General features: G+C 51.8%; 1 protein-coding gene across 1 annotated transcript in view; it reads right to left on the minus strand.

Annotated features, from left to right (window-relative positions):
• The window catches only part of PAX5 (paired box 5), a 187,839-nt gene extending 167,258 nt beyond the window's left edge, over window positions 1-20,581 (minus strand). The window contains exons 1-3 of the mRNA XM_043565614.1: window positions 20,413-20,581; window positions 6,897-7,062; window positions 1,030-1,227 (exon numbers count right to left, since the gene is read on the minus strand). Coding sequence (XP_043421549.1) covers window positions 1,030-1,227; window positions 6,897-7,062; window positions 20,413-20,458 — 410 coding nt within the window. The 5' untranslated portion in view covers window positions 20,459-20,581. The remainder of the gene's footprint in view (window positions 1-1,029; window positions 1,228-6,896; window positions 7,063-20,412) is intronic.
• Window positions 20,582-24,757: the final 4,176 nt, after the last annotated feature.

Here is a 24,757-nt window from a genome sequence, read left to right on the forward strand (position 1 = left end):
GTTTATTTATTTTTGAGAGAGAAAGAGAGACAGAGCATGAGCCAGGGAAGGGCAGAGAGAGGGAGACACAGAATCCAAAGCGGGCTCCAGGCTCCAAGCTGTCAGCACAGAGCCCCACACGGGGCTCCAACTCACAGAACATGAGATCATGACCTGAGCCAAAGTCGGGGGCCTGCCCAGCTGAGCCACCCAGGTGCCCCTATAATAGAATACTTTCTTTCAGAAATTTTTTGAAGCTCTGAAAGCTCCATTAGATATATCCTGGATCACACTTCAGAGAAGGTGCCGCTGTGGCTCCCAGGAAGATCCCATGCCTGGTACTCATGGTATTTCTCTGGTTCTTTCTCTCCATGGGTGACATTGAGGGAAACTGGGGAGAGGGCAGCTCCCTAACTCCACAGCATCTTGGTGTCCTGGACGTCACTCTTGGAGATCACTGACCTACATCAGGACCACCAAGGTTCTGAGCTCTTAAAGAGAGGAAGAGCTTTGTCAGGGTGACACTTGGAGTTTGTGGCAGAACTGGGACAAGGAACCAAATCTCTCAACTTCAAGTCCAGGCTCTGTTTTCCACATTCAACGGCTCAACCTCTGCCCAAACTGGAGGCAGGGATTTTCTTCCTTGGAAACTCTGATTTATATCAGCCAGTGCGGAGACCCTGAGCACGGGCTTACAAAGAAGTGACATTTGTCAAGGCCTGATCAGAACAGTTTGCTGCTAAGTGTCCCACACACAGAGGCGGCGGTAAAGGGAGAGTGACAGAAATCACTCTGGGCTAAGAAGACTCTCAAGCAGCCTGGGTACTGACATGGCCTTCCCTCCTTGAGCCTAGGACCCCTGCCTACTTTGGAAAGATAAAAAGGGCAACAGAGAGATCAATCTAGCCCCATTAGCACCCCTCCTGTGTAATAACCCCTAAGGGGCCTAGATGAATGGAGAAACCAGACTTTTAGGAAAGGCACTCACAGAGCCTCCAGGATGCCCCACTCCCCCCGATCCCTAGCCCCCCACAGGCACCAGCCCCTCACCTGTTGATGGAACTGACGCTGGGCACCGTGTCATTGTCACACACCCGTTCCGCCAGCAGCCGGTCCCTGATCTCCCAGGCAAACATGGTGGGATTTTGGCGTTTATACTCAGCAATTTTTTCCACCACTTTGGGCGTGGCGACCTTTGGTTTGGATCCTCCAATTACACCAGGCTTGATGCTCCCCGTCTCATAATACCTAGGACCCAAGCAGAAAGGAGCTTAGCCATGAGGAACCAGCAAAATGGATGTTTGCAACAAAATAGCTACTCTGTCCAGAAAACATCCAGATCTGTGCTGTCCAATTCAGCAGCCCTAGCCTAGCCATATGGGGCTTTGGAACATCTGAAACACTGCTCATTTGAATTGAGGTGTACCGTAAGCATAAAACACACACAAGATTGTCAAAATTTAGTATAGAAACAAAAAGGTAAAATATCTCATTAATAATTTTTATACTGGTTATATGCTAACGTGATCACATTTTTCATATACTGGGTTAAATAAAATATATAAAATCAATTATACCTGTTTATTTTTCCTTCTTTAATATGCTACCAGAAAATTTTAAATTTCAAACGTGGCTCGTGTTATATTTCTATTGGACAGTGCTGGTCCAGATGCTATGCATTAATTAGTTAATTAACTATCACATTTATCTATCATTTTACAGTTTACAGAAAACTTTGAAGTCAGCTTTCCCATTTGATCCCCACCACAGTTCTAAAGCACATACATATTTTGAATGAATAAATGAATGAATAAGTGAATGAACAGGTCCCCATCTACAGGTATAAAACAGAGATCCATGAAGGTTAAAAGGCTTGCCCAGGGTCACACAAGGCCCATTGGCCAAATCAGGACAGTGGCCTGGCCCCCGAGCTAAAATTTCCCCCAGAAAGTTGGCTTGTACCTTTAATTTACCAGTACTCACATCCCCTAGCAGATTCCATCTGCATTCTGTGACACTATCCCTTAAGTGCAACTTTTTTTTGCCCTAAGATTACAACGATAGCCCTAGCCTAAAATGAAAGGAAATGTTGGATTCCAGAGTTAACTGGAAATATGTGTTATATACAAGTCAAAACGCAAGCAATCAAAAAATAAATAAATAAAAACCAACCACAAGTCACCGCAGCTCTTCCAGAGACCTCCCCTGAGGTAAATCGCTGTTTCTAAGGACATTTCCATGCTATCAGCTCTTCCTCGTTAACACAAATAGGATGTCAGGGTTTTACAGTAAAACCGAGACCGGGGAGAAGAGTGCCGTGAAAGATCATTTCAAGGGAAAAAAATTACTTGATTCCTTTTCTGAATCTGAGCCTTCACTGGATGTCTCTCAATATTTACAGAGGAATTCTTGACTTCCGCTTGCAAAAGAGATTATCTTGTAGTTGAGATTTTTTTTTTTAGCTAAGGAGACATTTTAAAACTGACTGGTAATTTTTTTTTTTTTTTTAGGTAAACTCTATGCCCAATGTGGTCTGGAACTCACGACCCCAAGATCTAGAGTCACGTGCTCTACCAACTGAGCCAGCCATGCACCCCAATGACTGGTAAATTTTCAACCTAAAGAGTTTATAATAGGTAAGGCAAAGAGACGATTCTCCCATGGGATGGGTGGGAAGTGTTACCCAAGACCCAATGACTAGTCACATTTAAAGAGATGCTGAGGGGTGCCTGGGTGGCTTAGTCAGTTAAGCATTCGACTTCAACTTGGGTCTTGATCTCTTGGTTCAAGAGTTCAAGCCCCACGTCTGGCTCTGTGCTGACAGTTCAGAGCCTGGAGCCTGCTTCAGATTCTGTGTCTTACTCTCTCTCTGCCCCTCCCCTACTCATGCGCGCTCTCTCTCTCTCTCTCTCTCTCTCTCTCTGTCTCTGAAAAATAAATAAACACTTAAAATAAATAAATAAAGAGATGCTGAAAGTCTCAGCCTGGGGAAATCTAGTTAGGGCCAACCTAATGGACATTCTAGAAACAGATGAAATAATTTGAGAGCAATGATATGGACATGGAAATTCTGTTTTTCATTGAGAAAAGTGAGTCATGTTTAAATTTGGACAATAAGGCAAAATGCAACCTATTCCTCCCTTCTGTAATTACTGAAAAATTATTAGTCACAGTCTTTAAGAAACATCCAAGAAAACACTATTTTGTCAGAAGTTTAGAAAGGCAGCTAAATCAAGGCACACAGCAATCTCTGCAGCTTCCAATTATCCTTCCAATTTTACAATAAAAAGTCATTTGTTACTATCAACACAATAACTCATTATTCAGCACAGGGCTCTAAAATTTACAGAGTTCTGCCTCAAATTATCTGGATCTCCACGTCAATCCTAAGGGGCCAGCGGGGTTTTACGGAGGGGAAACTGATGATTAGAATAAGTGCCTTGCCCAACTCCCTTTTGGAAGCCAGAGGCGGTCCCAGCTTTCAAGTCTGACTCTGGCCTCTTCCCACTAGAGCAAACTTCTGCTTTGATTGTGAAAATTAAAATGATAATGGGGATGATGACAATTGTAGGAAGCTCTACTGTTTACCAGGCATTTCACAGACCTCTTTTCACTCACTCACTCACTCACTCACTCCTCTCTGGGCACCTGTTAGGACAGGCACTGGCTTGGGGCAGCAGTTACAGACGCAAGGACAACCCTGGGCTAAGTACTCCAATTGTAATCACTCGAATGGGACTGCATTGTTCCTGCCGCAGCTGAGAGAGCAGCGGGGGTGGCAGGATCTAGGGCCCTCCACCCAGCCCACCTGAGCAGTGCCAACTATAGCAGGCTGTGGTGTTCACACGAAGAGGTCTCTGTCTGCCTTTTGACTGACACATCAGCCTGGCCCTTGGAAGGCAGTCCTGGCACCCCAGGGGAAACCCCAATTGGCAACTGTATAAAGTGAGGAATCAGACGGAAAAAACTGCTCTTTCATCTCAGCAAAACAGCCATGCCGCCTTTTGGCTTACACACGACAGACAAACGGCAGCCACCAACACAGTGTAGTTCCGTGCAAAGAACATTCGTTTGGGAGTGAGGAGGTGGGCGTGTTAGTCAGTGGCTCTGTGTGACCTTGGCCAAATCACTTAGCGTCTCTGGGCCTCCAAGTGACCCCATTTGTATAATAAGGGGAGGATGTTTACCCTGCCTGCCTCCCAGGACACGGGCAGAAATGCAGAATGGTTAAGAAAAAGCTTTGCAAAACATAAAAAGCACGTGTTGCGGATTAAAATCCTCTGAGTGTTTCTTACTGTGTAACATACCACCCAATTCCAAACGGGCTGAACCTCCCAGGCAGGCTCCAGTGAAAGAAGACAAGAGCCAGGCTTTCTGGGTGGATTTAAATGGGCCTCACATGCCACTAGGCTGTGCCTCTCCAGCCCCTCCTGAGCCTCGAGCTCTGTGGACTGAATGCCCACACTCCTGGCAAATCGCCACCTTCCCAAGATGACGAGGGTCTCTGCCTGCCTTGTCATGCACCCTCTGAAAACCACGGCCACCACACACAACACACTCTCTATAATCTGTCGCTCCGAGCGCACCCACCAAATTCTTCGGTAACCGAAAAAATAAAATAAAATAAGTGGATGGAACAGCCCAGTTCAGAAATTCCCAGTCACACTGTTTTAGGGCTGAACTTGTTTCTTAAGAGGCAGTTCTAATTAGAGTGACATTTTGTCCACTGTGGTTCTTAGTTATGAAAATAATGAGCTATGAAATTCCAATTTATTGTTGACAACTTAAACGGCCAGGCACCAGAGCGGCGCATAACTTCCGAGTGCCACTCTACCTAGTGACAAATCTATTCTGGGCCTCCGGAGGCTGCCGGCTGTGCCTGGGAAGGTCCTTGTCCCCTTTGGTCTCCAGGGGAGATTTGGAGGGCTTCGGGGCACCAGAACATGAGGACCTGGCATCTGGACGTCCCCTCTAAGAAGGGCTCGGCATCTCGTCCTAAGAAGATTTCAGATAGCTAGCAAAATGTCGGCTCAGCAAAGATGTCTCAGCAAACACAAAGGAAGGGCCTTCTTTTTTCTCTCCCTCAATGCAATGAAGAGGCTTCCCAAGAAGATAGCGAAGATCCGCTTGGCTCTCGAAGCCTGACACTGGGATAATCTCAAATATTTCCTTCCTCTCTCTTTTTCTCTTTCCTTCTTTCTTGTCTTCATTTCTCTATTTCTCTCTCTCTCTCTTTTAAATGAACGATTCTCTTTTCTCTTCATCTCCCTCTCCTGTATTTTTCTTCTTTTATCCTCACTTTCGTCCTCCTGCCTCAAAACACCGTCTAACAAGAGCACCGTGCTAATGTCCAGCCTTCCTCCTTGAACTCTGGCTGGGGCTCATTCGCTGCTGAGCGTTAAACAGGAGTGGAGCCCAGAGCCTCCCTGGCTGAGGCGACCCGAGGTAGGTAAGGGATAAGGAATTAACACAAGGATCAAGGTCCCCAAAGGGGACGCCAGACCCCTGGCCTTGAAACCTCTTCCTTTGGCCTCCAGCAAGGCTCCCCAAGGTTAGAAACTGTTATTCCTTCCATCTAAAAGAATTTCTTAAATTCCAGCAGATGAAAGGGAGAGAGCAAGCAAAAAGTCACAATATCACTGACATACTGCAAAATATTTATTTTCTCTTCAGGCATCTGTTCTCAAATCATAATGCAAGCTACAGGACCAAGGTTATTTCCTGACCCAGGGAGAAAAATCCTGAGAGAGCTCTAAACAACTAAACCTGAGAACACCCGTGGCTGCCAGAGCAGACTTCAAACAACTTCACGTGCCCCGAAACAAGCCTGTGGCTTTGGCTTTGCAGTATGGTAAGGTGCCAATGGTCTAAGAATCCTTGAGGCCTTTTCCCAGTCCGAGTACTGACTAGCTGGATAGACCTGGCTCAGGCACTTGGCCTCTGTAGATTTGTTTCCTTCTCAAAACAAGCTTCCCTGGGGGCGCCTGGGGGGCGCAGTCGGTTAAGCGTCCAACTTCAGCCAGGTCACGATCTCGCGGTCTGTGAGTTCGAGCCCCGCGTCAGGCTCTGGGCTGATGGCTCAGAGCCTGGAGCCTGTTTCCGATTCTGTGTCTCCCTCTCTCTCTGCCCCTCCCCCATTCATGCTCTGTCTCTCTCTGTCCCAAAAATAAATAAACGTTGAAAAAAAAAATTTTAAAAAACAAGCTTCCCTGGACCATACTGAAGCTCTCCTGAGAAAACACACAGGAGTGCTCGAAGGCTGGGGTCTACAGCCCTCTGGGAGAATTGGCATTATTCGTATTTTGCTTGCTGCAAATCGACGGGTCAAGTGGCAACTTTCAAATGTCAGATTTGAGAGTTAGCGTTTGAGTTTTTTTCCCTCTCTAATATACGCTTAGGATGCCTGTCACTACAAAGGAAACAAAATGTGTAGAAGGAAAATACTACAGCCCAACATAATAAGGCTGGTGATAACCAAAAACTGAAAATGACAGCTGACTTTTAAAAATGGAATGTGCTTTTTGGAGACATTAAAATGAAACACTGAACTCTAATAACGTGATTTTATAACTTGTGGGTTTTCCACCCAGCCCTGCTCAGGCCCCAGACTCACCTAACATGTGTAGGGGAAATTCCCAAGAACCTCTTATTCTTGGGTGCTTTGGAATAATTCACCAGGCTTTCAAAAAACATGTCATTCCTGATTGAGTCACCTCATTCCACATGTCACTTGAAACAGGGGTTTCCCAGGACTACTTTGAATTGAATGGCTTGAGCTTTGCAAACTCTTAAGTATTATGCATGTGGGTGAAGTGCCACCATGATTTTCAATGACACCCGCACGTTGGACAGCTACTGGGTCATGTTTTAGGTCGTTATTTGAAAAATCAAGGGAAGCCTGCAGCTTCTGCCTTTACCTGCCAAGAATTTTGCTGACACAACCATGGCTGACTCGAAGCTGCCTTGAGATGTCGCAGGGCCTGACACCTTGATGAGCAAGTTCCACTATCCTTTGGCGGACTACATCCGGGAGTGGCCGTCCATTCACAAAAACCCCCCCAAGCTGATTCACTCCTCCATGTCCTGAAACAGATCAAAAACAAAAGCAGAGAGAAAGGGTGGTTAGAACCAGTCACATAAGAGAAGAAGCGTGTTGTAAGCGCCCACAGCCCCTCTGATCAGAAATGGCCACAGGCTGGAGATTTTGAGCCTGGAGTCTGATCGTGCAGGCTTCATGAGCCCCTCAGATTGCTTTTTAAAATTAACCTTTGCCTTTGTCCATCTTCAGCCAGTCGGGCTATTGATAACAAGCATCCCCATCCTTCAATTTTTGTTGTAATTTGCCTTGTAATTTTTTGTTAACAATGGACTATGTGAAAGACCCCAATCTATACTAGAGACCTAACTTATTACATGCATGATGCTGAGGTCTAAGAAAGATCCTGGGGAGAAAATGTTTTAGAATACATCAAATTTAAAGAGATTTTTAAAAATATAACTATTTTCCTTTTAGCAAATATCTGTAAAAGTGAAAAGGACTACTCCAATAAACCTAGATCTCAGGGGGAAAAATGGGTTTTGGGTTTTTTTAATCAGCAATCTGATTCAAAGGCTAAAGATTTTTTTTTTTTAATTTAAAGAGTACTGAAACAAAACCCAACCACTGCCTTGATAAAAATCTTTTCTTTAACAAGATGGGGTGCATCCCTCAGTAAAGGCAAAAAATAAACAAACAAAAAAGGTGAGGTTGACATGCAGACTGTACCCTCTCAGAGCACACAAAAGAAATGGGTCAGAGGATCACATTCCACTCTACCACATCAGGATTTGTTATAAAAGAGTTTCCTTGGAATTGCTGAAGTGTTTTGCAAATGACAAGTAGCTTTAAGTTGGTTTAGGGGAAATAAAGAAGCTGGAGAAGGCTTCCGAGTCCCAGGTTTTACAAGGGCTCTGAGATGGATTTTAAGTAAAAGGAGTCCAGGAAAGTGTCTCCTCCACCCAATAAGCTCCCTTCTCTTACACCAAAGTCCATCTGGAGGGAAACAGGAATCCAAGTAAATGAATAGCAAAACCAGTAAACACAGAGTGATCCAGTATAGCACCACTGTATATAACATCCAGTATGTAACATCATTGACCTTGTGGCTGTTAATCAGCCACTAACTGACATCACTAAGGACACCCAAAAGCCAAAAGCCAAGTCCAAGCATTTATCAATGCTGCTGGCAGCTCAGAGGCCAATGATGGGGAAATCTCTATCTAAACTGGGACTTGCCTGAGACTAGACCGTACCAGGGAAGCTAGGGCATCTCAGATGTCACACATGCACACACACACACACTCTCTCTCTCTCTCTCTCTCTCTCTCTCTCTCTCTCTCTGTCTCCAGCTCTAAAACATAAAATAGCCACCTCATTTCAGCAATCCCCCACCAAGCACTCAATTACTATCTAAGTTCATGAACAACATCTGAAATAAAAGCGGGGGGACACTCATAACATAACCTATTTCCTAAAAACTGCCAAAGCTATTCACTGAAGTTTCCCATGAGGGTCCTAATTGAATATTTCCCAAATTTCCAAGCTCAGACTGATTTCAAGGAAAAACATAATTTTATAGGTAATGACAGTACCTAATTCTAATTCTTAGCTGAATTTCTCTCTCATTTTTGAAACGAGCTTTCATTGGTTTTGATTGTTCTAAAACACCCCAAACATCAGAAAAAGGAAAACCATCCCCAACAGGATTTTACAGTTAGAAAGAAAACTGTGTAGTTCACCCAAAACAGAAAGACTGCGGCCACCCCTGGTTGAGGGCCTTAAGAAGGCTTTGTTCTGGGGTTGGGAGCATCTAATAAAAAAGGATTGTACAGATCTTTAAAGAACAAGCTGGCCTGAAGAAGAAAGTAAATTCAAAATTGGTACAAGCCCATCTAAGAGGACAAGAAGGAAGCCAAAAGCATCCAGCACTTTTGAGATAACCTATAGCCCAGGCATTGTGACCCATTTGCAATCGCTTGTTCCCTATACCACTGGCAATGTAAAATTTCTGCCAAAAACAGAGTGGCAACCTTCAAGAGGACTTAACTTCCAAGAGCAGTCCTGCAGGACATTTGTGAGCTTCGGGGGCCGTTTGCACCAGGGAAAAACCCCCAGGGTCGGGCACTCTAGGTGACAGCAAGGCCCCAAACTCTCTACTTTTGACCACAAAGACAAGGCTACCAATGTTCTTCCAGAGTCCGATCCAATAACCACAGCTGACCTCAGACTCAGGATGACCTTGGAGCCCCCAATCTCCCTCAACTTTCTGGGAAGACTCCCAAACTCACTTAGGTGAGCCCTTTCTGCCTAAGTCACAGTCCTATCCAACAGAGAGCATTTCAAGGGTGGTGGGGAGGTAATTTACCTGCTCAGAGAAGACAGTGTCTCCCATTTACCCTGAGATTAGAAAGAAGTAAAACCAGAGGCCTGAAAGAGGGAGGCAGGATGGGGAAAGAAGAGAGGAAAAGGGAGGGGAAGGTTGCAATGCATAGGAACTAAATGACACAGACAGCAAGGACAGAGAGCCCAGAACGGAAGCCTCAGGTTAGAAAGGCAGAGGAAGAGAAAAAGGAATGGATCAGCTAGTACAGGCAAGGAAAAGAAAGGTGAGTGTGGTGTACATGGGAGGCAAGAAGACCAGAAGAGAAAATGGAGGAAGCCCAGTAAAGGGGTATCTGGAAGACAGGGGACTTCTTTGGAGAAGAATCTTTGTTTTCTGGGACCCCGGCTCCGGCCCTGCATCTCCTCAGAGGACCCAAGTCCCAGCCTCTACTTCCTATGGACCTCAGCTGGGTGAGGGTTCACCTCCTGAGCGGTGCATGTTCTCAGCTACACTTCTCAAGGCCAAGTAGAATTTTCAGAGAGCCTGGCACAGAGACAGATGCAAACAAATCAAGGCAAAGACCAGGAAACAGACACACAGATACTGACCCCACAGGGAAGACTATTCAGGGTTTGGAAGAAGGTGAGGGGAGAAGGGTTGAAGATACCCCGAGGCCTCTGTGGCTCTGGTCTGGAAGGGCTGGCCTCCACAGATGCTCCTTAGGCCCTGATAAGGACATACTACCCACCAGGGACCCTATCCAAATCGTGAAGACCACGACTGGGTAAAGAGTCCTGGGGAGAGGGTCCCTGCTGACTCAGAGGGAAGACTGAACTCCAGAACCCCACAGGGTTATTGAAATTCCTCCTAGTGGCACCAGAGAGGATAAATGAAGGGGCACACAGACATGCAAACAGGGACACAGGGAAAGACGAGGGATGAAATTTCCTTAATGGGTTCTAACCGACAGACAGGCGCTGACACAGATGGACAGTCCGATCACGAGTACAGGTATAGTGAAACCAGACAGAGAGAGTGTCTTGCACACGTGTGTACTCACTCAGGCCACTGCCCTCTCTCTGGAATCTTGAGTCCCTCCCTCTCCCCTTCCATGAATCCAGGATACCCAAGAACCAGCTCCACCTCTGCCCATGTAAACTTCCTGTCAGTCCTTTTGTCTATCTGGCTTCAATTATCATACTCTGTAAAATGGGTGTAGCAGAGGGTTTAGATGACACTTAGGTAGGAGATTGCCCATGAAAGTGCTTTATAACTGGAAACCCTAGCTGGGGGAAGGAGATACCTATGCGGGGATGGTGGGAGGCCATTGTGCTGATGAAAAGGATGAGTCTAGAATAAATAGGGAAAAGGGGCAAGAGAACACAGAAGCCAATTTCCCAGCAGTGCCTTGCCCTCCCCCAATACCACCTCCCCACAGATGATGTCCTGCTCCACTGGGAATGGGGGAGATGGGGGAAGCAGGGGGAGAAGCTGACCCCCCTCAATAGCCAACAAATTGGGGGCCAGGATGGGCCTACAGTGTACAAGCAAATAGCTTTAGGCATCAGAACCAAGGCACTTCCAGAGAAGCCAGCTCTGAAAGCTAGGCTGGCTGGGGCCCAGCCCCCCACCATGCTGCCGGGATGATTGAAAATGGGAGGAGGGAGCACTTCTCGAGGAGGGGGCAGATGAAGGCAGGGACAAGGAGAGACAGAGACACTGGCATTTTCGGTTGGCTAACCAGCACCTGGAAGGAGCTGCCTTCTCCACCCTCATGCATAAGCCAGGAGACCACTGGTTCTGATGCTATCTCCCCAAGGGCCGGCACGACTTCTGGGGCTCCCGGCTCTCCGCAGGAGGCAGCGAGACTCTGTGAATTGTGGCTGGCGAGGAGAGAAGTGCAGGGGTCAACCCTCTCCATTTTGTCCCCCAATCGCCCCTTAGCTGAGCTAAAGGCTTGTCCACCTCTCAGAGTATTGACCCCAACTCATTTGTTCTCTCGCTCGCTCTGCGAGAACAGATCCTCCCCAGAGCATGGCTCAAGTCTGCCCCAGAGAGGGCTGCCAGGGACGCTGGGGTCACCATGGACTGGAAACCGTTTTGGCACAGGCCCCAAATGGTGAAGAATCGTTAGGGGTAGGACCAGCCAGCGCAAGCCGCTTCTGTACGCAAATCTCCTCGCTGCTTTGGTGGATTACCTTGCACTCGGGAAATTGACACAAAGAGAAACTGACCTGCCCGCAACCAGCCCCTGCCGCTTATATCAGCATTTCCCTGCTTACCAGGCCACTCGGCCCTCCAGGGCAGAAACCAACAAATCCGCCTCCGAAGCTTGCCTTCTCTCCAGCCGGGTCTGTGCTGCCTTTGTTAAATAGGGGACTCACGGCTGAGTACGCAGGATCCTGGGCTGTCTGAAGGAAACCTGGCTTGGGTAAGCTCCCAGTCCGGGAGCAACTCCCTGACCTGCTGCCTGTGGGGACCCAAGCAGGCTACCCTGCTAGATGCCGCCAAAGCCTGGCGCCTTGCTCCGGCCCAGCTCTGCAGTGAGCAGAAGGGAAACGCGATTCGTTCCACTTGGAATTTCCTTGAAATCTCCGAATCTAATCCGGCGTTAACTCACCATGAGAGAAGCGCTCATCTCACAGGAAGCTGTGCTAAAGGGTGAACTGGCAGATCCCGAAGGGTCAGGCAGCTGGGTCGCCTCGCCTGTGCCCAGAATGACCCTTCCCGTCTCCTACAGAAGCCACGGTGGGGGGGGGGGGGGTGCCTGTTATGACTAACTGACCTCTGGGGTTTTTTTTAAGGGGTAAAGCCATCATGAGGCAAGTGTCCTGAAGAGAAGGACTTGATAGTGTCTTTAAGGGTCTCTGTATGAATCGGCAGCTTCTAAGCTCGGCTGAGGGAACGCCACTTTGTTGATTTTTCAGATCCCACTCCTCAACTCCAGGGCGCCTTTAGAGCTCTGGACTTGGTGTCCTTGCTTACTTCTCAGCCTTTTCTTCCACACATACAAGTACACAGGTGCTGGTCAGGGCCCCAATTTGCCTCCAAGCCTCAGTCCCTTTCGATGCCCCACGGCTGTAAAAGGCACCACCCCAGGTTGGGGTGTGGGGCACTGTCTGAGACTTAGACTGACCTCTCCTACAACTTCGTGCCCTCCAACTAGCCAGGCCTGGAGCCCTCTTCAGGTCCGAGCCAGGATTCTCCCAACACGCTGGGATGTTGCTGCCGGGAACCCCTGGAGAGGCTGCAACTCGCTGCCTACACTACGCGTTGCTGGAGGCGGGATTCCCGGTACCAGGTGCTCTGGCCGAGCTCTGGGTCGGACAACCAGGCGCGTCGTTCCACATGCCCTGCCTGGGAGCACTGCACTTTGCCAACTTGACTGCGCTGCTACGGAAGTCCTGAGTCTTCCTGGCCCTGGTACCTGCCCCGCGGTCCGGCACACCCAACCCCGTCCCGGCCGGAGAGTGAGAGAAGCGAGCTCGCCGCCTACTTACTATGCATGGATGCAAACGGGTCGTGCTTACAGTGTATTTCCATCGGGGCGCTCCAGACTGCAGGCCGGCCCACGCCGCCGCCTCCCGGCGCCAAGGGGCTGCCCAGCGCGGCTAGGGAGCCGAGCCGCCAGGCCGGGTTCTGTGCGATCTGGGTTCGGAAAACGCTGCTGGAGCTGCCGGGCCTCTCTCAGAGCCTCTCCGCTGGAGATCGCCGAGAGCTGCGCCTAGAGGCGGGAAACGGTGCTAGTGCCGTCCGGCTGGGAGCGGGGCGCCCAAGTCCTGGTGGCTTCCCTGTCGGGCTGGCTCAGGCAGTGGCTGCGGACCCGGGCCGAAGTAGCTGCGGCCAAGCAGCCGGCAGCTTCGGGGGCATAGCGTAGGGGCCCGTCTCCGGGACGGCAAAGAGCCCCCGGCCTCCGGTAGGAGCGGCTTTTGAGGAGGCCTTCGGGACACACGGCCCTTGGCTTCACTCAGGGGGCAGCGAGGCCCGCGGACTGACAGGCTGGTTCCGCGGCCTCGCTGCCTCTGGAGTCTCTCCTCGACCCTTCGGTCTCCCCCGGATCCTTTCTCTGCTTCTCTGAATCTCTGGGGCTTGGAGTTGCAGCCCCAGCCTCTCTCTACTCGGCTCTCCGACGTCTCGGACGAAGTTGCAAAGAACTTCCTCTCTGGCGGCGCTGGGGCCCCGGCGGGTTCGGAGACGCTTCCGTCACTGACGCTGGGGCCGTGACTCCTCAGTCCCCAGGAGCTTGCAGCTCTCACACCCCCGGAGCTTCTGCCTTCAAAGTTCCCCCGGCCCCCGATGCTCCCCCATCGCTGGGACCAGGAATGGGGACAACAGCGACAGTCGCCTCCTCGCCTGAGTATCTGCCTCACGCCCACCAACTCTTCGAGCCCCGCTGCCCTCTCTCAGGGGTCTGGTTCCACTGTTTTCCAGTTGCCTCTTCCGGGACGGCCGCCGCGCCTGCCCCTGGCGTGAAGCGAGGGACCGAGAGAGCGGAAGGTCCTCTCCACCAAGGCCGCTGGGACTGCCGGTGCTGAGATGGAGCCGCTGTCGGCTTTGACTGCCCGCGCTGTCGCCGCCGCCGCCGCCGCCGGCGCTAGCCCTCCGCCTGCTCGGCGCGCACAGTGCGCCACCGCGCCGCCCCGGAGCCGCTTTCAGGACCCGCTGCGTGTGGACAGCGCCGCCCGGGGCTCAGCCTCCCTCCGGGCGGGGGCGAGGCGGGGGCTGACCTGCCAATCACGCTTCATCAAGCCAATCAGAGCTGTGGCAGCCGGCCCTGGCCCGAGACAGCGTCCCATTGGCTAAGCAACCGGCGGGCTCCGCCTGATTAGCGGACACCTGGGCAATAGGAGAGAATGGGGGGCGGGGCCCAGGCGGCGGCGCCACGTTCATTGACAAACGCGCGGGGCGAAGGCCTAGCGGAGCGCGGATGGGGGGAGGGGTAAGGGGATCTACACAGGGCCTGGAGAGTCCCGCCGAAGATCCCGCGGGAGCCTGACCTCCCCGCCGCAGGGCTGGGAACTTGGAATGCCCTAAGAGATTGGGGCGGCCAAAGTGGGGATGGGGAGGTGAACGGTGAGGGTGGACGAATAGTCTCCTGAAAATCTACACACGGATATTAGAGGAAAAATCGGAACGCAGTAAGAGATCCGGTTTTCAATCTAAGCACCACCAGATTCGCAATAGACTCGTAGTGTGAGCACATCTACCCGGTTCTGAGCTCAGTTTCTTCATCTGTAAAATGGGTAGAGTTGCCTTACCTAGTTTTTAATGGAATTCCTTCCAGAGGAAACATTTCACAATTTTAAACATTTCAAGAGCCTACTAAGCCGCTGCCGCCGCCGGCGCCTCGTCCACCTCCCTCCCTCATTTTACCCCCAGGACACCCCAATTCTGAGCTAACAGAAATGCAGAGACGTTGAGAGGAAAGAAATCTCACACCCCTTTAAAGTTAGTAATCAGGGTGCTCCTAGGAGAGGAGACTAATTGAGGCTTTGGACCAGGTTGTCCAAGCACTGAGCCCTGAGCCTCTGTTTCCAGCTTCAGACCAGGAACTGCCAGACGCTTTGGGGGCTAGTGATGCGCAGCTGAAGGATTCTGTTTCCAGGAGTAATACTGCATCTGACGCAAGACTTCTTGGGAACTGAATGAAGCCAGTCGTGTTAGTCCAGTGCTAATGAGGGTCCCTGAAGCAGGCAGGTGGGCAGGCGAGTTCTATCTGCAAGGGCTGCGCCAAGACAGGCGTGCTACACCAGGCTGCTGTAGAGAAAACTCCTCCTTCCCTTTTCCGGGGAATTTCTTGTTGCTTTTAAGACAAAATGCGTGCATTTCTAGCAGACTCTCCTGGTCCAGAAGACAACAAGCAAAGGAATGGACTTTGAAAAGGAAGCATGTGACAGCCATTCTACACCCAGGAGGCACTGGCAAATACACTGAAGATTCTAGCCCCAGCAGCTCATGGAAGTGGTCCCCAAACCCACCATTTGTAATTCACAAGTAATGATCCTCTGATATTAAACATAAAAAGAGGCTCTGAGATAACTTCTCCAGACCTAGGCTTGTAAGGAAGACAGAGCACAGATTGATTGCCCCTGAGAGGAATCCTGGTTCATTCTCTGCCTCAGTCTCCCTCCTCTCTACCTCTGCGCCACTTCCCTACACTGAGTTAGCCTTCGGTCTCACCTTCTGTTACTGTCCCAGACACAGCTGCCCCTAACCGGTAGATAAGTTTCCGGTGCTGACACCATCCCCACCCCCTCCAGGGCACAGCTGCGCAAAACAGCCCCAGGCGGCCTCTTGGGGCCCAGAAGGCTGCGGTGTGCATTGGGGTGGAGTGGCTGCGTTGTCTCTCCTTTGTCTGGGACCGTGCAGGTCCCGATCCTCGCCACCTCCCCACCATCCCTCTCCCACCTGCTCAAACCTGACCCCGTCTTGGAGCAGAAACCCCCATCTCTGCAAAAGCAGAGAGGAGCTACTCATCCTGGTTCCCATGTTCTTTCCACCCGGTGGCGCGAGGTGCATAAAAACTGACTAAAATTTGAAGTGGTGGCTCAGCGTTCCCACCGGAGAGTCGGGAGTGTGGGGACACCCTGAGGGACACCTCCAGCCACACTCGTGGAGTCTGGGCCTAGAACCACAACTTCTAAAGTCTTAGAGCCAAAAGGGCCCTGAGGCGTTGCTTTCCCCATTTTTCAGATGCATAACCTGAGGCCGAGGAGGGACTTGTCCAAGGTCACGTAGAAAGTCTAAGATAGAGGAAAAGCTGTGGGCTGGGAACCTCTCTCAGAAGAGAGCCACTCTTGGGATGGCAGGGAGTTTGGGGGAGAGGTGAGGGTGTGGATGCTGCCAAATCAAAGAACCCAGTTAGGATATGCCGGCACAAACCAGTTTTCTTCCCAATACCTGTGCAGCTTGGACAGAATCTTGGAAGTACTGCTGGAGAGGGATGGAACCACAGATATTAACTGAGCAGGAATAGCTTGGACTCCCTCTTCACACAGAGGCGTGCTGCTTCAGGACAGGCTTTAGCTGGGCTGCCTAATTTGTTGGGCGACAGGTGCCCATGACAGAGGAAGTTTCCCTCCGGGTGGGGGTTATTCACCATCTCCAAGGCAGCCGTCTTCTGGGAACTTCCAACGCCAAGAGGCACCACCAGACCTAACATCCTGGCCACCTAGCCCAGCCTTACAGGCCACCAAACGATGGCCCCGACAAGTTATAGAACTAGTCCAAGATTACACAGCAATTCCATGAAGGAGCGGGGCTTCGGTGCCACAGTCGTGCCTCCGAGGGCTCATGAGCCCACGAGTCTGAGTGAGGCTAGTAGAGAGACAAGCAATGAGAGATGGAAAGGACTAGCAGGGAGTTGGTCTCAACGATGGCACTGAATGAGGTCGGGACTTGCTGTGTCCAACAGTCACGGGGTTACGATCCCCAACGGTACAACTTTGAGCAGGGCCGGCAGGCCCTGTGCTAAGCACTGGAGGCAGGAAACTGGGAAAGGAAACCATCCGGGAAGAAACTCAATTTATGGAAGTGGAATCGCCTTTGAAAGTTCTGCTGTTGAAAACAAAAGCCCATTGAGAATGTATGAGAGGCCAAAATACCTCCAGAGGAGCGTCCACCTCGATATTCAGCCAGCAACCTGCCCTCACTCAGAACATACTCTCCCTTCCTCCTCTTTCTCTCTGCCCAGTCAGCCCCACCCACCACGCAGGAGTTGGGACGCAGGAGTCTGGGCTTGGGACTGCTAAAGGGCTCTAGGGGCTTGAAATCTACTCCTCCAGCCCATCTCTCTTCTCTTGTTTGAGGTGAAGGGAGGCCTACAGGGCTCAGATTAGTTGCTCAGTTTGAGGGAGTCAAAGATGCCGCTGCTATCGCTGTCTTAACTCAGTAGGTCCTCTCTCTCGAACCCTTATTTTATTTTATTTTATTTTATTTTTTATTTTTTAGTAATCTCTATACCCAGCGTGGGGCTCCAACTCATTGACCCTGAGATCAAGACTCCAGAGATCAAGAGACACATGCTCTTCCAACAGAGGCAGCCAGCTCCCTCCCACCCCCACCCCCACCCCCACCTACCCTGGGTCTAATCCTCATTTTTAAAGTATCAAAGAGAGAAAGCAACTGACCTGGGTTACACAGCTAGTGGTGGCAGAGTGAATTCCTGTGTGATTCTTGCACCTGGATCAGGGTCTTTCTGCAGGAATCACTTAAGTATGTGAAAAATAGAATTTAACAAAATTTTTCAAGAACCACGTAAACTGCCTTTGTCAGGGTTTGTTATCACTACCAGTGCACCCTGAAGGCCAGGGGTTCTGGAACTACCTTCCTCTCTCCCAAAGTCTTCAGGCTACAGGCCCCTTCTCTTAGGGCTCAGCTTCCCTATGTGTCTAATGGAGAGAAGACCCCTGAGATGAGGCCTCCCAAAGTTGTGAAAGATGAAGATCCATGGCTAGGGAGTATTATTATCATTCCACCACGTTCATCCCAGAGGTAGGGTGCTAGATGCCAATGCCCAGACAGTGCTCAGCCTCTCCTGGCCTTCCTGGCCATGGACTCCTTAAGCTAGCTTGGCCAAGCATAGTTTTTCTCCAAGGGGGCCTTTGGAGGGTGGGGCTCTATCTCCTCTCCCAGCAAGAATGAGAGGTCTAATGGCAGGGAAGTCACCTGTCAGTCCTACTCCTTGTAGTACTTCTTGTACTACCTACTCCTGTACTTCTTGCTGTATGATGTCAGACAAGTCCCTGCCCCTCTCTGGCCGTCAGTTTTTTTCCTTTTTGGTACCACAATGATCAGAGGCTAGACAGGAGGGTCCTCAAGTGGCTCCCTGCTCAAGGCTGACCTCACCCGATCTTGGAATTAGAGCAAAAAGGGCATATACTCCTTCCCCATTGTACAGATGGGGAAACTGAAGTCAAGAGAGGGAATGGAATACAGTTGGAAGGAAGGAAAAGGAGGTCAAGTGGCCCATAAAAGGCTTCGAAGTTGAGAAATGGGAGAAGCCCACACAAATCCCTTAGAACCAGACCTAGATGCCCGAGCCTGGCCAGCTTCTCAGCTGTCTCCTCTCCCCCCAGTTGGGGTGCAGGCTGGTGCAGACAGGCGGAAGGGCAGTGTCACCTGAGATGTCCACCCTTGCCAGAGGAGGCGGCCCTTACCCCAGCCCAAAGGAGAAGATGGGGCGTGGCTCTCCAGATTTTAAAACTCGGGCCAGACTAGGGCCCCCAGCCCCACCCAGGTCCGCCTCACTGAGGAATGAAATGCTTTATTGATTAAACGATTATTCAGGCGATTGAACTAATCAAAGAGCCCATCGACCGCCCTGAATTACATTCTGGGTAGACAGCTCGTAGGGAGAGGCTGCCTTGCCAGCCACCCAGACCCTCCCTCGGAGCCTCACATGCCTCTGACCCGTTCCCGACATACACACAACACCTAGTCCTCATTCCGACGCAGGCGACTCTCTGAGTCCTACCCTCTTAGGGACCCCAGTGGGGAAGGAGGAAGGGGATGGAGCAGAGGGGGTTTCCGATTCCTTTCCCTTCCTGATGCACCTTAACCTTGGGGAGTCCGCTTTAATTCCCCACCTCTTAGATTTCTGTCCTCATTTCTCCTGTTACAATTTTGGAAACCTATGTATGCCCAGGGAGTTGTCTGGGTTTAGAGTTGAAGTCCACCTCTCTCTCTCTCTCTCTCTCTCTCTCTCTGCTTTTTGACCAGTATTTAAGGCTGAGGTGGAGGTACGGCCTCAAAGATCCACGAGGATAATGGAAGTGGAATTCTTGCCCGAAGGGCCAGGAGTGTGTTTGGGTGGGGGGGTTAGTACACATAGCCTAATGCGTAAAAGAGGCTCCTATACCCAGATTTAACCTCAGGGCAAACTGAGGCCTCCTGCTGCCTGCCACTTCCTCTTAGATATAAACACACTCTGCTACCACTGCCTGGGCCTGTGGGTGGCACACCAAGCTCTGTGCCAGGAAGGCCCGTGTTTATACAGGCACCAGAGTTGGATGCCCAGGCGAGGCATACATGTCCACCCACTGTGCTCTCCTCCACTGGAGCAGCACCCACAAGATAAAACCCATGCACACAGCATGCGCGCAAGAGCACACACACACACACACCATGGTCAAAGGCTTGTCTAGGAAAAAGTGAAGGCAGGCTGGAGGTCCCTAGAAATGTCACAACTAGCCTGTAGGTTGCCTGCTGTCACCCGCCAAGGTTATGCCTGCCACAGGAGACACTTTCATACAAATGGTAGACTCAACAGAGCCCACAGAGTGAAGCAGTGCACCCCACACACCCAGGGACGGCACTCCCTGAAATCACGCCTCCATTCCGGGTTCTCCCAACATTACGTGACCACAGCCTGACCATCTGCAGGCTTAGCACAACAGAACCCCACTGCCCTAGATCCACCTCTGTGCCTCCAGGCAGGCATTCTTGTGTACATTGGCATGTACACGGTGAACAGCTGTTGGCATCCAAAAATGGAGGAGTCAGCGTAACCACCTCATTCTCACTGCCAAAGGCACTTGGGATACAACAGGTAAACACAAGCTCTTAAAGGAGTAGATGTACACTGAGACACTTCTCCAAATTACATACACTCGGCTCACAGACACACATTTTGGATATGCAGAGTACAGTACCCAGAAATATGAACTCATAAACATGACTAACACCCATTAATATAAGGACACGCATACACACAGGCACATAAATTCTTAGGCACACAGACATTTTGAAAATATACATACAGGGACACACAAACTCACTGTCACTCACGCACACTCTGAGCCCCTATGTAAACACACGGACCCAAACGAACTTTCAGACCCCCAAATAGACATACAGAAACAGAGGAAAACACAAACTCACAGATACTTGGACGGATGCAGAAGTGTGTGAACAAATTGGTGAAAAGACATAAAAAACGCGCCGCAGACAGACACGCAGTCAATCCCTGAGAAAATGCGGCTCACTCCCTCCCCCAGGGCCGACGTGCGTGAGGACCAGAGCCGGCTGGGTCCTGGAGTTAGCATGCCTGAAGCCCGGATCGCAGTCCTACCTGTCCTGCCGGTCCGAGGAGTCGGGTAATTTTTCTCTAAATCCATTTTGATTTTCCAGAACTTGATGAAGTGGACAGGGAGAAAAAGTTTCCACTTTTTGTGTGTGCTTCTTTTTCTTTCTTTTTTTCTTCTTTCTTTCTTTTCTTTTCCTTTTTTCCCCTTTCTTTTTCTTTTTTCTTTCTCTTTTCTTTTTTTTTCTTTTTCTTTCTTTCTTTCTTTTTTTTTTTTTTTTTTTCTGGTGCCAGGGGCCGCTCACAGGTCGGAATAATTCAAGCCTTCCGCTCCCCCGCCGAGCTGGGGTAGCTGATCACTGAGCTGAAACTAAACGTTTTAGGTGGAAAAAAAGCGTCCGAAGGCACCGTGAAATGATTAAGGAACTAAAGAGCTTCTCGCCATGTGAGATCATGTCCTGTTCTCGCCAACATCACAAGATGTCCCCAGACACGCCGCGCCCCCAGCGTGCCGCCCCGCACTGCCGGCCCCGAACAGGCAAAGGGTGTCCGCGCTGTGCCACCGGGCCTGCTCAGCTGGCCAGACGGGGCGGGCCGGGCCGAGCCGGGCCGGAGCAGTGCGGGAGGCCGGGAGAGCAGCAGTGCCGCTGCCGCGCCGCCCTGGACTTTTATAGGGGGTTGGGGGGAGGGAAGGAAGGGTTCAAACGGAGCCGGGCGCTAGCCCGCGCGCCCACGAGAAGGTGCGGACCGAAGGCAAGCCGGGAAGCCCTGGCCTCGTGGCCGCACGTTCTACAAACCCCTGCGTCTCGATGTCTCGATGTCGCGGCCCTGTGCGGGTGACTCCTCTAGGTGTGAGCCCCGCCGCGTAGGAGGGTGCAGGCCGGGTTTTTGTTTTTTAAAAAATAACCACCTCGCCAAGCAGGTGTTTTTGAAGGGGGTGCAAAGGCAAGCAGCGTCGCCAGGCGTAGAGGGGGGCGTTCCAGTTTCCTCAGATTCACCCCTAGGGCGGCGCCAGCCCCCAGAAATCCTACCCCCACCCCAATTTGCAGCTCTAATAACATTGCCGGGTCCCTGACTTTAGGGTAGTGCCAGAACCCTAAAGCCCCCAGGTCCCCACTCAGCCTCCTGGTCCCAGAGCTCCCTCCCAAATCATGTCCCATTCTGGCCCGGAGCTTATGGAGGTTATAAGATGGAGATAAAATCCGGGGCTCGGCTTTGGAGCGCCCGAGCTGAGCAGAACCATCTCAGAGGTCCTGGAGATTGGCGGGAGTCCTGGACGCCTTACCCCGGCCCATAAATAGAATCCCTTTGCCCTCTAGCCCGGAGACGTTTGCGGCGGGCCCGGCCCCGAGACCCGGGACTTGATTCCAAGAGGGGAAATCAGCCCGAGAGAGACCGGGCAGTGGTGTGGCACGTCCAGCCCGTTCTCTTCGGCCCAGGCTTAAAACTTCACTCCCCTTCCCCCTCCCCAGTCCCGAGTCCAGCTGCAAGGCTTGGCCACTGGAAGTCTGTGGGGCCCCGCTGTGGGGTGGTCGCAGGGGCAAGGTTCTTCAGGGCGGGGGAGCGCTCTGCAGGAGGACTCTTGGCCCTCCGGACAATGGCAGTTTCGGAAAGTGAATCGCCCTCAGCAAGAGTGTTGTTTGTTTTTTGGAGGGGGTGGTCACGAGGCTGGGCCGCAACCTAGGGGGAAGAGCCCAGAGCTCGAGAAAAGGGGGGGGGGAGGCTGGCGGGAACCGGACATCTCTTATCCACTGAGCCGATTTCGCCACAATCGGAAACGTGGCTGTGGATTCCCCGGCGGCCCCCCCACCAAGTAATCTGCGCAGTCCCCCTGCGCCGCCTCCTTCTTGCACGCTTCGAGTCCGGGTCCCTGCCCCGGCGATTCGATTTTTGGCCCTCTCCGAGAGCTCGACTCTTCCTTCCGCTGTCCAGCCCCAGCTCCTGCTTCCCGCCCTCTCGCCTAGCCCGCGCGGGGTGGCAGAGCCGAGGAGGAGCGGCCTGTCCGCGCCTAGAGATCAAAAGCCCTCCCGGAATTGACATTTCACCCCAGGCTGGGGGCGGGAGTTGTTGGGGTTGTTTTCGATTTAGAGGGTTTGTTTTGTTTTTATTTGTTTCCCGTGAATTTTCTTTTCATTATCTCTGAGAGAGTCTTTTGTTTCGGGTGTTTTGCGTGTAGTTTTTTCGTGGATTTCATTTTAAGAGGGTTTTGCTCTGTGAGTCCTGGCCTTTCTGGTGGCCTTTGTTTTCTGTCTGGTGGGTTTTAATTTTACGTGTTTTGTACTTTGTCCTAGGAGGTTGTCCTTTTGTGTGTCGTTTGGAAGACTGTTGCTTCTGCGCGGTGTTTTGATGTGTTTTGATTTTGTATTACTGGGTGTTCGTCTGTGTGTTTTGTGTTAGGTGAATTTTGTGTTTGTATGTGTTTTGTTTTCTTCGATTTTGATTTTATTTTTTAGGAGCCGAGCGTTTGGATGGGGGGTTGGGGTTATGTTTTCGTCTGTGGGCTTTAGTTTTGGTATTTGTGAGATGCTTTGGTGAGTTTTGCAAGTGTGTTTTGGCTTTGTGGGCTTTTGGATCAGGGAGGAGACACCGGCCCCTACTCTGTTCCAGTCTGCACCCAGGAAGGGCGGAAGAATAGGCCAAGCATCAGAAATGATGGGTTCACGGTGCTCCGCAAAACCTGACCTCGGCGCCGCCGCGTCGTATTCTGCGCGCTCCAGACCAACGCGAAACAAATGTGCGTTCCCGAGGGGGCGCCCGCCTCTAGTCATAACCCTGCGGGTTGTGCGGGGCCAGTGCCAGGCTCAGAATTCACAGAGCCCCCCCTCGCGGGGTACCCATCCCCAGCCGCCGTTCCCTTGCGCACCGTGTCCGCTGTGGGTCGATCTCCCCTCGCGCCTGGCCAGCTTGCTCCGGACCTCCCTGACTCCAGCAGCATTGGACCGAGGGGCGGATCCCCACAGAGGAGCAAGTGGAGAAACTCTTCGGACCACACGGAATTGATGCTTCGGCCCTCGAGATACTTGGCAGATGGCTAGGGACGCGCGGACTCTAGAGGCAGATTCGCGTCGGAATCCCGGAAAAGTCCCCCATATTACTTGCCCGCAGCCCTAGTATCCTAGGAACCCAACTCCGCTCAGCTTTCGGTTTGGAAAGGCTCTCCTGGTTTGCAACCACAGACACATAAATCCACACTCGAGCATACGCATACACAGCGAGAGAGCGAGAGAGCGAGCCAGCGCCTTGGTAGCAGCGGCCTGCATGGCGGTACCGGCGCTGGCATCACTTCAAGGAGAAGCCAAACTGTAGTGGCCGGAAATGTTACCAGGACAGAATAAGGCATTCTTTCTGTCCACGTCGCAGGAATTTCTCCAACCTCCATACACCTGGATTTGTTTAATGCTATACCCGGGAGAAAGGGAGAGGGAAATTTGGAGAGGCAGAGGGACATGCTGGCTAAACCCGCAGGGAAATGCGGGAAGAATCTATAGAGACAGAATTATGTTGAGGGAGAGACAAGACCGTGGGGAAGGGCAGACTGGAGGCCCAGGAAAGGGGCTGGTGTGGACGCTCCTCGGGGCCCCAGCGCTCTGTATTCTGTGAGAGCGAGAAAGCAGAAACCGAGAACAGAGAGTGACAGGAAAAGAAAAGAGTCGCAGAAGGGGTTGGCCTAGGCACGCTGCGAGCTTCCCTCCAGCTAAGACACTGAGGTCTAGGGAGGGGGAGGCCAACGACGGGAGGAGAGGAGCCTAGCTCGGGCTCTTCCACTCCGCCAGGAAACGCCCGATGACCCCAGGGCTTGTGGGCCGGAACTGGGGCCCGGTTCCGGCCCAGCGCCCCCAGAGATCCCCAACCCGGAATCCAGCAAGGGAAGGTTGGACCAGCGCGGTCCGCCGCTGGGCCTCGCTCTGTGCGAGCCTAGGGAGACGCTGCGGAGAACGACTCTGACCCTAGGGCTCTGGGCTGGGGCCTGAGCTGAGGGTGGGTGGGAGCCGACGTCCAGGCCAGAGGGAAGGAGGAGGCCCCGCCCCAAAGCTGGGGGCCGGGATCTGGGAGCGGCAGAGGCCGCAGCTGGACTTGCAGGATTCAGGGTCCTTGCAGCGCGCACGTGGCACCGCACCTTCCGCGGGCGGTGCCCCTAATGCCCAGCCCCGCCCTGCTTCGTTTGCCGACCCTGGATGGTGTTGGGATTGAGGGTGGACACTGAGTCGCGGCGAGTAGGTCCCTCGCGATATAAGCTTGGGGCTTGCCTGGGGGCGGCGCTCGGGTGGTTGGGGCGCCTCTCCACTGGCAACTCCCTGGGTGCAGAGCGCAAAAATCGCGCAACGCAGGCCAGTCGCCGCCGCAAGTTTTCTAGCGGTGTCCGCAGCAGAAAGGGGCTGAGGACGGGTTTGGG

Source organism: Prionailurus bengalensis, chromosome D4, assembly GCF_016509475.1.
Source record: "Prionailurus bengalensis isolate Pbe53 chromosome D4, Fcat_Pben_1.1_paternal_pri, whole genome shotgun sequence".
NCBI lineage: Eukaryota > Metazoa > Chordata > Mammalia > Carnivora > Felidae > Prionailurus > Prionailurus bengalensis.